We start from the raw sequence: 12,627 nt of genomic DNA, 5'->3' as shown, positions 1-12,627 counted from the left end.
GTAGCTAGAGTAGTCAATGGAAACTTGATAACATAAGTTGTGGTTTGCTCAGGGATAACGTTGGTCCATGTGCTGGTAATGAGCGTCGTCACTGCCTCTGGAGTGGCTTGGGTGACGGGAGTGGGCAATGGTACGGGTATAGGCGCAGGTAAAGGCTCAGGTGAAGGCTCAGGTGAAGGCTCAGGTGAAGGTCCAGGTGAAGGTCCAGGTGAGGGCTGAGGCGTCCCTGGGAAGGGACGAACTGGCGCCGAAGTATCAGGTAAGGGGGTGACAGGAGGTGTGGGTGCTGGGAAAGAGCCATATAGAATGGAGGAAATCCAATCACTGTCCGAAGCACTTGTCACATACTGGATCGGGGAAGCACTAACGGTGTTCTGTGAACCGATTGGAGCTTCATATGAAAGAGGCAAACCAGTGTCAAGGCTATATGCTGGTGGCTCGGCTGTGATGACATTAGACAGGCCCGCGCCAGAAAGAGCTGGGACAAATGTAGGCGTTGGTCCAAGGCCCGAAACAAGCGAGGGAGCGTTTAAAGGAATCCCATTTCCACTGATAGTGCCATAGGGTGTGAGCAATGGCACGCTAGCAGAGGACCGTGTTGCAGCAGGCTGCGGGAGGTTGGCAGTCACGGCTGCTGGAGGTGATGTGGGAATTCCAGCAATCGTTAAACCTGAAGGAGCGGTAATGGTCTGTATGATCGGGGAGACGGTGCCATCAGCACCAATTACTTTCCAGGTGATGGTAGTCACCATGCTATTGCTCGTAATAGGCGGCTGACCCGCAAGATCTGTCACGGAGGCTGGCACCACGAAGGAAGGAGGCGCGAGAGTGAGAACTGTGGCAGTCGCGGTCCTTGTCGGAGCAATGATTGTCAATTCTGTGACGGTCGGATGCAGATCTGGTCCCAATGTAGTGATAGTGGTGCAGATTGGAGTGCCCATGACAGAAGTTATTGGGCTCTCGGTAATGGCTTCAGAGACAGCATTGGACGGAAGACCAGAGACAATACGCCCTGAAGATACCACTCCAGTGGGAAGTGGATTGAGACCGGACATGACGGAGGTAGGAGGGACAGGGATGATCCATGTCGTGTCAATAATAGTTGAAGAGCCATCAGGGCCGATAGCAGTGAAGCTGGTGTGTATTGGCAAACCTGAAGTAATACTGCCACCATAAGATGGAACTGGAATACCGGGGGCGGTCGATGAAGGCGAACTAGCTGGGATTGCAGTTCCGAGAACTACCGACGCAGAGGTTCTGATTGGCTCCGTGACAATGATTGATTCTACAACAGTGGTGCGTCCCCCAGGGCCAACAACGGTGTGCGTGATGCAGGTTGCAACATTCGAAGGTGACTCTGTCATAGCAGAAGTAACCTCAATGCCTTTGACATCCGATGAAACGCTGCCCTCTGTTGAAGTAGGGCTCTTCACAGGAGGTGCAACAGTCAGAGTAATGGTGTGGGTAGCAAGGATTGTGCGAGAAACCGTGGAGTACTCCCCAGGAGAGGACACCTCAGATGCGGGACGATCAGCCTTAGAAGGACGTGGAATGTCCATGGTAGGCGCATAGGCCGGGGCAGAGTCAGTTGTAGGAGCGTCAACAGTTGCATCCGTCTTTGGGTGCGATTGAACGGGAGACACAATGATGGTGGTTGTTTCGACGTTTGCTCCATCAGGGATCGACGTGGACGAATGCTTGCTAACCGAGCTCAAGGTGATGAAAACGGTCTTGGTAGACTCGGCCTTGCAGGAATCTGCCACAGAGCTAGAGAGTCTACCAGGCGGGACGCTGACCAGAGAACTGGAATGAGTATCGCTACCGGTATGGTTAGAATCGGATTCACCCACAATATAGGCACTGAACACTTACGAATACTCAGGCGAAGCCAACGCCCAGCTGGCAATTAGCCAGCAGCCCAAGAACGGACCCCTAAAGGCGAGAAAAATCATTGAAAGTAATTAAATTGGCGTCGACGAGGCCAAGGAAGGTAGAATGAGGGGTGGTATTGCTGGGGGAACAGTAAGAGGGAAACTCGAGAATTAGGACAACAACGGACAAGAATTTGAGGAGTAGCCCCCGAATTTGAAGCGTAATGAGTGCAGAAATGAACGAACGGTGGTGCTTATGGTGGTGAAAGAGGGACAAAGGTTGGAACCACATATGAAGATGGATGCTGAAGGAGAGAAGTTTCGTTTGCGACATTGGACCAGGAAAAAAGGCAAGTACCGGCGGGACATTTTGGTAGCCAGCTGGCAGCAGCTGGCAGCAGCTGGCAGCATGACGGGCCGCGATGGCGGCCGTTCGAGGGTTTCTGGCTTGATGACATATTAGAAGATCCATGTGTAGATACTATCAAAGGTTCGAACCGTATGAAGGGCAGCACAGACGTCTCAATAGATATAACCCCTCATTGGTGGGGTGGGCGGAATATTACCGAAAATGTTTATAGACAAAATTGTAGGTATTTGAAGAGCGCCTAACTTGGAGACAGGTTATCTGTCACCAAAACAGATATTTCCTCCCTCAGCTGTGGTTGATGGCCACAGGCCGAACTGACTTGGTTTGCTTTTACTCGATGCCTTGTACTCAACTTCTTCGACGCAGGCGACGGGACGGGACGAACGTTCTCCTCCCGCCTGGCCTATCTGAAATGGCCAGGTTCTTCTGAGCGGAATTTCTTCAAGTTCAGTTATACGACCGAATCTGAGTACGGAGGAGGTGCGGTGGGATCTGAAACCGCTTCTAAATCGCGTCGTCGCGCCTCGTGCTCCATCTGCGCAGTCCATAGCGCAGCTCCAGTAGAAGATGTTAAGAGGAAGAAGAATGACAGAATAGGAATGAGCTCCAGAATCATGGCAACGGATCCAAACCATACGTTCTCCCAGCTGAGATGCTTCAGTTCTTTCTTCTGCTCGACCTTGGACAGCCCGCGGAGCTGGAACCACCGGTAGTGCGCCAGCTTTCCCAGTCGCGCACCGGTGATCATGATAAATGCCGGAGTTCCCACATAAGGAATGAAGTTCAATGGCAGAAAAACAATAAGCTCGACGATCTGAATAATACTCCATGGCGTGTAGATGGCAGGGCTGGTAGGCTTGCCAAGCATTCTGACAGCGTTTGGCGCATCAGGGTACAAGACGCGATGGGGAGCTACCAAATCTTCAAGAGAATTCTGAATCAAAGTGGCCTACATATGTAAGTAAGGGCCTCTTTTAACGACTGGACTCACTTACATCGAAGACGTCAACGCGGCATTCATCGACAAAAAAGCCTTCAAAAAGACCCTGGATGATGACCAATCCCTCACCGAGCACCAGCACGACGGCGTTTACCCATGCACCCCAGCCGTGGAAAATTGCCAAAAAGGCAAATTGCGGCAGAAAGGTGAATGCAAATAAAATGAAATAAACCACAAGCGAGATGAGGGAAAGAGGTAGTAAGCGTCCAAAGAATAGCGGCCAAAATTCCCTTGTTCGGCTAAAGTACCAGATGCCGCGCAACGGGTAAGAGGCGGCTCTGCCGGCCCTGCGCACGTATGTAACCGGCCTGGAAGATATCAAAGGCTCCATAGCGGCTTTATCATGTGTCGTGTACGATTTGGGACAATATTGAGAGCTGCGAAGCGACGGAGGCAAATGCGATGCTGGCAAGAAGATGGGCAAAAGCATGTGCTAGCGTACGTCATTTGTAACCGTCCCACTCAGCGAGCGGCATGCAGGTGAGTAACGCAATCCGTCTTAAGTACATAGGTAGTAAGTACGGATGAGAATACATTGGTGCTACTTAGCAGCCGAAGGTAGCTATTTGGCAACCGTCCCAAAGCATAGGGAATGTGCCTTAAGTACTAATGCTGGGCGGAATTCCTATCTAAGTATTGCGCAAACTGCGCTTTTATTCATGCATGTTGATTAGTTGATACCTCAGTAGCAGTTGGCAGGTCACGCTACGCCACCCTTATAATCATGGTACCGTGCACCAAAAAGTCGTTCACGGTGCGCCACACCAATACAGCTACATTCTGTGCTTTTCAGACCACTTCAAAAATATATCTGCCTCTTCCATCTGAGCAATTTCGCTTTCTCTTGATCAAAATGGACGCAAATGTCACTAAGAATATGAGAATTCTTTGTCAATGCCATGCCATAGACTTTCGAGCCTCTCTGCCTGGACCTCTTGAGGTGTACTTCTGTCACTGTTTGGAGTGTCGCAAGCAATCTTCATCGGCGTTTGGAATATCAGCGATCTTTCCTACCTCCGGAACCTGGCCGCCACCTGTGGAAACGATGGATAGGCTCAAAATGTGGCCTAGGCCGTCTAAAACCGGAGGGACGATGCAGTGCTACTTTTGTGACACCTGCGGAGCTCGAATCGCTCATGTTGTAGTTCTGCCCGATGGGTCCCTCAAACCCACCGTTTCAATCAAAGGTGGTGCGGTAGAAGGACTCGATGTAACAGGGGCAAAACATATATGGACAAAAACAGCTATAGTTGACGTTCCTAAGGGTAGTGACAGGGCCTCTCCAGAACCTTGAGCACTGCCCGATAGCTAATAATAGCCAGAGGAATATGAAATAAGACAGTTTGAGGCCAGTATCTGTTTATTGAATGCAATTTCTATAGACCTCGACCTCTGTTCCTCCGCAATGAAAATAACCGCTTGTGTGCATCGATTTTATGCCGCGATAGCTTGCTGGAAAGCTCTGGTTTCGTTACCCTGGTTGACTTTTGCTAGAGGAATGAGGTGGCTATCGGTAGAAGACTGACCCAGTTGACGAATATACGCCTGTGCAACTCGTAGCCACTGAGCTTTCTCTGCGCGACTGGCACCCTGGCCCTCCCATACCCAGACTGCCTTTCCGCTGTCTAAGAGGAAGACATCATTGCCGTCTAGATCATCGGCTGTGACGTTGCCATCCTTGACCAGTCCGAATGTAAGTTGTCCAGTAGCATCACTAAGTCTAAACAGTTTCTTCGAGCGGCCAGAAGCGACAGAAGCCTGGTTGCCGGAGGCGATTGGGCGGCCCTGCCTGAAGCCATCACACTGCGTGGAAGTATCGCCACCGAGAAGTTCAATCACACGGCGTGAGCGCGACTCAGTTTGCGCAACAACCTCGACATCGATGTGCTTTGCCAGAGTCATGTCGTGCACAACCTGAGCGGCTTTGGCCTTTTCCATTGGGCTGCAGCTCTTGCCCTGCCAAACCCAGATCTTGTCGCCCTTGTCAAGAACAAAGACGTCACCATCGTCAAGGCTACGGTAGGTGGGCTCGACCTCGTGGACAACGACTCCGTTAGAAGTCTTGGACCCCGGATTAGTAAAAACGCGCAGCAGCGTGGTGACCTCTTCCTTGTGTGCCTCTTCAACGTGTCTAAAGCCGGAGCGAACACCACCGGAGCGAATGGAAATCTGAGGGAACAAGGCCAAGAATTCATCAGAGGGAGCTGATTGCACTTCTCGGTGCTGAGACGCAGCGCCCTGAAGGAACTCGTCTAGCTCGACAGTCTTGTAAGCAGCGGTGCCAGCCTCGTCTTGTGACGTATGGCTACCAAGCCAAAAGAAGATTTCGTGACCAAGCCTATCGGAGCCATCGCTGTTTCCAACCTTGAAGGAGTTGAGGACGATGAAGCTGTCGCCATCGTAAAACTGTCCGTATTTCTCCTTGGGCCATGGGACGACCTGGAAATTTTCGATGCGCCATATTAGCAGACCGATCCCCTTGCCGACGACTCGCCAGGCGGGCTCCTCGGCTGCCGACTTGTACTTGACCTGATGATCAATGTCCGTTCCGATGAGCTCAACATTGCTGTCCTTGATGTCGTATTCCTTCAGATGTACTAGGCCTTCGTGTGGAGGCATGGCTATTATGAAATGAGTAAGAAGAATGTTCGCCAAAGATGATGCGAGTAGGTATTTGAGGTTACAGTCTGGCACTCTTATGAGCTGGAGGGGTTGGCTGTATCAAGGCAGTGGAGTGCGGGGGGTTGTGGAAGTGGTTGGCGAAGCCCCACCATGGATGGGCTCTGTCAAAACATCTGAGAAGGTGGCAACCACGAGCAGGTAGGCACAGGAGCTTTACAGAAGATATAGCTCATGCATTTGACCTTTTAGATTTCTTCTGACATCATCATCTGCCGAGGTTGTTGACTACACTACCAACCATGACCGCGATTTCCCTGTCCCAATTTGCCTCCAACTTGGCCTTGGTTTTAGGTTCAACGAACGACCCGGGAAGCTGAGAGCCTCTACCCACGGCCTGTCTAATTGCATCCCCAACATTGTTCTTATTCGCCCTGAGGGTTCTTGCAACAACACCCCCTCGGTTGACGATGTCTTGCACACGTGTGGAAAGGCTGCCTGCCATCGTTCGCCAGAAGTAGGATGCCAGTGAGCCTGTCTCAAGTTGGCTCAGGAGAGGTTGGAGAAAATTAGGCATGTGGGAATGCGGTGAAACTGCAAGCGATGGATGATCTGGCGTCTTAATTCCATCCAGAATAAGCTCCAAAGCCACAATTGTTTGGCACTTGGTCGTGACTTCGCCAAGAGCTTTGTCAAGGCTGGAAAGCTGGCCAAGTGAACGCGCCAATGTAGTGATGCTAGTCTGCAAAGACGACCTTATATACGTATCGAGGGTTTGGACCAACAGACGAGGGGTCCATTTCTCTGCTTTCACACCTATCGTAGGAGATAGTAGATATAGCGCCGTGAGAGCGGACGTAACCCTTGCTCTGGCTTGCTCGCCTTGGGCAAATGTCATGGTTCCAGGTACTTGAAACTCGCGGACGTAGCGCTCAGATGTTTCTCGTACGGATCTTCCGATGGGCGTCATGACAGAATCTTGAAGACTGCGGATTGCATCGGCTTTTTGGAGGCCGTGGCCTTCCTCCCCAGACGCTTTGCTATCTAGAATCTCGTGGAGCGATAGGATGGTATAAGAGCAGCGTACTAGAGCACTGTGATCTTCATCGAAGCTAGAACTTCCAAGCTCTGCTGTTTGAATTTCCAAAGTCTTGCCTAGCTGGAGACACCTGGCGACAGTTTGAGTAAGAGCAAGTGTCTCCCACAAGCGCAGCGCAACCTGACGGACTTCTTCAGCTTCCGCATGCTTCTCGATGACTTCCTTCTCAAGCTGTTTGTAGCTAGCATTGAGGCTACTTATCTGAGTATCGAGCTCGTTTACTATTCTTTTGCTGGATTTCGTTTGCGAGTCTGTGTATTCGAGGAGGGGAACGGCCGCTCGAGTTGTGAGGAGGTCAATGTGTGAATCAATCTCTTGCGCATCAAAGAGAACACGAGACAGGGGCGTGGAGAGATCTAAAGGCGAATCTTGCGGGTTATTTGTGGCGAGAACTAAAGAATTTGCAAAGGAAGTAGCAGAGAAATCAGGTGATAGAAATGTCTCGTAGTCGATGTAAGATGGTTCGTTGTCGTCTTGGGGGCTCGGCGGGCGTGGAGCCTTTGAAGCCGCCATTTTCGTGGCAATTGAGTACTAATCTCGTGGATGCGGAAAACGGGCGATTCGATGGAAGGCTACGAAGCCTGAACACTGCAGCGAAACAGGCGGCGGGCAACAATGCGAGTGACTGACTGATGTGGCTCAGTAAAAGCCATCTGAATATGCCACAATGGTCGAAGTTTTGATGGATATCCTTTGCCCCACCCAGCTCTCTGTCTCGAGTGGCTATTAGTAGCCAGCTGATAATAAAACCAGGTAAGCACTCCGTAGAGTGCCCAGACAGAACGCCCGAGGCTGGTGCAAAAAAGCGTTGTGAGGTCATTGGAGCGTCCCAGTGGCCGGGCGAGCCATTTTACCCCCAGCGGAATCCACTATAATCGCGGCGACGGTACTTCCGGTCCCCGATCATCCCTCATCCAGCCTCTCCGCGAGTTCCGCGTCAGCAATGAAATTTCGCTCTCGTTGTTTCCCGTCATCTCTTTCGACTTCTGCACTCTCTCTATGCAACACAGCCTGGAATCTACATGGTTGACTTTGCGTATTTTTACGCGATTGTGGCAACTACTATCGCCGCGACTGAGCCAAACTCCAACAATACAGCTCTCTGACGGACAAATTTGCGACATTCCCTCGACCACGCGCATCACAACACGATGCCCGGGATACTTCAACTCGTCGCCAGAGATCAGTTAGACTGGCCTGATGCGGGAAATGGCAAAAATGAGACTGTTCTCGGCGGTGTGCTTTTTCCATTGTCGACATTGGACCACTTCAACTATACGTACTACAGCAATGGAACAATGTCAAATGGGTCCAACTGTTACTTGACTTTCAAGCCATACCAACCGGCTGAACTCTTCCCCAATGGCACATTTCTCAACGGGACGTCCTGCTACCATGCCGTTGACAATATCTCTACTCGGGGCTATGTTGGCATTGGTTTCGCCGTTGCTTACGGAATCACACTTGTGCTGACAGTCACCGTGTTGACGAAACACGGCAAACAATACCTCCCGAAAACGAAGCGATTCTTCCCGATCGGACGGCGATGGCAGTGGTACTGGGCATGCTTTGTCTGCGCTTGCGCTCTTATCAGCCTTTTTATAAACGTTGATGTCGACCGCTATCGCGTCCAGGAACTTCCGATCGTTGTTACGTGCTTCTTTTGGTTCCTACTCTGCCAAGGTACCACGGCATTAGTATGGGAATCAGTTAGACATTGGGGTAGCTGGCAAGAACGGCAATTCGTTGATCCTAATCCGTTCGCGCTACGCGTAGACGACCGACGATCGAAAGTCGAGTTCTGGCTCCCTATTTGGTTCTATTTCTGGACCTGGCTCAACTTCTTCCTTGTCGTACCTAGGAACTGGTCGTTCGTGGAAAAACAGCGGTCTCCAGAACAGACTGCTGCTATTGCTGTTCCATCAGCGCTCAGTGCACGCTTCAAAGCTGGCGCGTTCTGCCTTGTGATCTCGTGGCTTACGATTCTCTTTTCACTGCGCCACTCCATTCTACATTACAAACCGAGAAACCGCGGGCTTGTCAACAAATCTGTCGGCCTAGTACAGTCTGTCCCGCTCCGATTTATGTTTACCATTCCTCTCTTGGGAGGTCTGATCGCCTATCAGATTTTTATGTCGTTCAATTGGGAGCTATCCCTCCTGAGATTCCATGGTGTCGTCCCGGTTCAGTTTGGCTGGGGATTTGGACCATCTCTTGCGATCATGCTTATCCAGGTTATCTACGGATACATCAATCCAAACGAAGATAAAGACTTGATCCGCCAGCGTCGTGAGCGTGGCGAGGTCATTGATCGCGAGCTTGGACTAGTGAAGAAACCCGCATGGTGGCGTCGTGTGAGAGGCGAGCATGAAGAGCTCTCGTTCCGCGAGCGGATCTTCCGCAATGTCAAGGAAGTCGGAGGCGAACGCGGCATCGGTAGAAGAGAGGAGAATGAGATGGAAAGGCATATACGACAAGAGGCGCTTCGCATGGCAGTCGACGATGGTATTGAGCTTCCCAATATGCCACGACGAGAATCTGCGAATCCGCGAGAAGATAGAGCCGGAGTGCGGGATATCATGAATAGCCAGTCCAATCCTGACACCACGCCTCTACCTCGATATGAAGGCAAGTCACAGCGCAGACATACGGAGCGAGTCATGCAGTCTGCGGCGGGAGTCTTGTTCCCCAACAATGAAGCTGATGCTGCACGAGCTCGCCGAGAAGCTGAGCTCTTCGAGGACGGCCCTCCACCTGCGTACACAGGCCCGGACAGAGGGCGCCACGCATCAGAGAGACCCGAGTCTGCGCACAGAGAAAATAGTACCTCGACGACGAACTCGGTGTCTGCACCACCACAGCAGGTGCGCAGCATGCTGGATGTTTAGAGGAATTCCTGCAGCGTGCCCGTAGGCCGGAAACTCTCCTTGAAAATTTGGAGTCTTTTCAATTCCGAATTTATGATTCAAATTTTGATTTACCGAGTAATAGCTAGGCGTTGGTACTGGAGATTTACATACGAATTACCTGTTAGATATTTCAGTGCTGCCTGTGAGTCCTAGTCATACCTTTGTACCGTCACCAAGTTTTGCCCTTCTTTTTTTTTTCAAGTGCAGTTCGCACAGCAGAATGTGAAGGGACTCAACAGATACGCGACGTTCTACAAGTGTCGCTCGAAAAGTGAACAGACCGGCGTTCCACTCGAGCGACTCGATCAAGGAAGAGACACAATTGTGACGTTTTCTACACGGCTGATCGTGCCAGAGCTGACACGAATGTCAGGCACTTACTGAATTAGTCTCTTAGAGTACGGGGCTAGTCTGTCAAACAGTCGTGGATTATGCTCTCCTGCAGCCGACGACATCGTGCATGAGTAAAACGAGGACCGCGTGGATCCTCCCGCAGGAACAAGGAACATAACGCAGGATCGCAAAACAATGGCTGAGCGCACGATTTACTAGCAAAGAACAAAGTGTGGCTGTGTGATTTTTCGCGAATGACTATTAAAGGATTTTGTTTTCTCAATTTCGTATTGCCCCCCTCCCCTTCTCCTTGCCTTGTTCATATACGGCATATAACCATTTGGTGCACGTCGTTCTGGCGCCGTCGTTATGCCACTTGGGGTCGAGAACCCTGCATGGATGCGGCACATGGATGCACTGAGCCTCCTGAAAGGGCCACGGGCATGGGGTAAACTAATGAACTATGCGCATATTTCGGGGGCCGCTCAACCCCCCCCTCCATTAACTGGCGGTCAAGACGATGATGGGCCCGGCTTACTGAAGTGGGAAGATGCGGCTGGGATCTTGTTAAAGATGGCTGGTGCTTCGTGCTCTGACCTCTTTCTCGGAGGCGGGGCAGAGGGCTGGGCGACAAAGAAACCGACCTACCTAATCTGTCCAGATTACTGTAGGGTGTATCAGGGCCATGGCTTCTACTTATTAGTTTGCCTTTCCGTTCAAGGCCCCTGTCGGCCCCTGGTCGTTGACGGTGTTCGTCCCCTACTGATCTAAGGTACTGGGGTTGGGGGCATCTTGGTGTACATATAAAGTTGCAACCACGAAATGTAACATCGAGACGGGTACTGCTGGAGGGTTTACTCGTGGCGCACGTTTCCATGAATGTCCCGATACCGCCGCGCATCGGCGGCCAAATTCAGGCTCCGCCCATACTCAGTATAAACGAACAGGCGTATGGACACGTCTCAGGACACCACCATGATTTATTTCGCGGGGGCGAAGGGGCTTTTTCTTTTCCCTGATCAACGCGCGGCGTGGCCTGCAGAAGAGGCTGATCCGGCCGCTAGGCTCTGGTGCGGTGTCGCACGGAAAGATGTGCCCGGGGCTGGTGAGTGGCATTCTAGCCGGGCAGGCATACTTGTCAGACCAAGGCAAGAAAACATTGTAGAAATACATGAAACAAGAACAGAAGCGTGGCATGGCCTGGTTGGCCTGATCGCAGTGGGGGATTGATGCCCTGCCGATGGTGCTTAGCTGCAGAGCGAAGCGTGACCTACATGCATATACGTGCAGGCGCCACGGAAAGCAAAGCGTTGTCTGACGCACCCGCCCACGACGCGAGCTAGGATATCAAAAAGGCATGGGGAAAAGGGGGGAAGCAACAAAAGCAAAGACCGGAGTAAATCACCACGGCACTAATCACCTTGAGCAGTTTAGTGATGATAATGATGATAATGGTGATGATGGCGATGGAAGAGAAGCAAGCACATTACAAGTTGTAAATGGACTGCTCTACACCACCAACCAAACACGCACGACAACGACAACGGGTGGCGATATTCATCGCGACAAGACAATGCTGCGGATCAACTGCCATCACTAGAATTGATATAGAAGAAAAAAGACCAGCCAAGAACCGGGGGAAAACGTTGAGAAGCAAGAGCAAGCATTAACATATGTTGAGCCGCAGAAAGCGAAGTAACTATTCAGTGTATCCCTACTTTTAGCGAGACACTAGATAAGTAACTGACTAGCGGCGGATAATACCCAGACATTCAGAATACGCAGCAAAATGCCAACCTCAGCCCAGAGCCTGCGTGTAACGCGATGGCCCTTCCCAAACGGCCAATAGTTTTGCTGTACCATGCTGCAGGCCACTTTCGCAGCGCCCCCCCCCTGCTGGCTTGAAGCGGGAGCCGGTCTGCTACTTACATAGCCCTCTTTTTTGGCCTTGCGTGTGCCGCTATCGCGATTGGGCGAGGCACGGTAAGCTTCCCCGGACTGGAATGTGCTGCAAGCAGTTGTTACGGATCGAGGGTGAGTCCTGCCTCTGTGCATGCCGTACCAGACGATGCGTTGGGAGCAGAATTGCCCTCCACGAAGTATGGCTGTAAGTTGGCCACAGCACGTATTGAGTTTGCAAACAGCGTCATCATTTTGGCTCCCAAATCCTATGACTAGTCAATGTCGTAGTCACTCTTCTTATACTGAGAAGAGAAAAGAATCGGGCTTCAAAGAGATGTTGAGCTGGCCACTAATAGAAGTCATCATGACTGTTCGGCGATGTAGGTGTGGCTGGACACTTAAAGAAGGAATGAAATTGAGAGCACTGCATCCTGAGCAAAAAAGGTAGTCAAGGCTGACATCTACCTGTATTTCAAACAAGAACCAGCAGGCAAGCTGATTCTTCGTGGTGACCGGAGCTGTGC

General features: G+C 51.3%; 4 protein-coding genes across 4 annotated transcripts; 1 reads left to right on the top strand and 3 right to left on the bottom strand.

Moving 5' to 3' along the window:
• Positions 1–180: 180 nt before the first annotated feature.
• V2A60_007900 (uncharacterized protein) lies at positions 181–1,952 on the bottom strand (the record flags this gene model as incomplete). The annotated part of the gene is made up of 3 exons (XM_083259180.1): positions 181–241; positions 349–1,818; positions 1,873–1,952. 3 exons carry the CDS (start codon positions 1,950–1,952, stop codon positions 181–183), a joined length of 1,611 nt encoding a protein of 536 aa, XP_083115306.1.
• Positions 1,953–2,692: 740 nt separating this feature from the next.
• Positions 2,693–3,572, bottom strand: V2A60_007899 (uncharacterized protein; the record flags this gene model as incomplete). Its single annotated transcript, XM_083259179.1, has 2 exons — positions 2,693–3,190; positions 3,237–3,572. 2 exons carry the CDS (start codon positions 3,570–3,572, stop codon positions 2,693–2,695), a joined length of 834 nt encoding a protein of 277 aa, XP_083115305.1.
• Positions 3,573–4,675: 1,103 nt separating this feature from the next.
• Positions 4,676–7,472, bottom strand: V2A60_007898 (uncharacterized protein; the record flags this gene model as incomplete). Its single annotated transcript, XM_083259178.1, has 2 exons — positions 4,676–5,862; positions 6,677–7,472. The coding sequence occupies 2 exons, from the start codon at positions 7,470–7,472 to the stop codon at positions 4,676–4,678; spliced, it is 1,983 nt and encodes a 660-aa protein (XP_083115304.1).
• A 638-nt stretch (positions 7,473–8,110) lies between these two features.
• V2A60_007897 (DUF2434 domain-containing protein) lies at positions 8,111–9,847 on the top strand (the record flags this gene model as incomplete). The annotated part of the gene is made up of 1 exon (XM_083259177.1): positions 8,111–9,847. One exon carries the CDS (start codon positions 8,111–8,113, stop codon positions 9,845–9,847), a length of 1,737 nt encoding a protein of 578 aa, XP_083115303.1.
• Positions 9,848–12,627: the final 2,780 nt, after the last annotated feature.

This window comes from Cordyceps javanica, chromosome 5 (assembly GCF_051103115.1).
Source record: "Cordyceps javanica chromosome 5, complete sequence".
NCBI classification, from domain to species: domain Eukaryota; kingdom Fungi; phylum Ascomycota; class Sordariomycetes; order Hypocreales; family Cordycipitaceae; genus Cordyceps; species Cordyceps javanica.
Note: the sequence above shows the minus strand (reverse complement) of the source record. Positions and strands in the feature narration are given on the sequence as shown.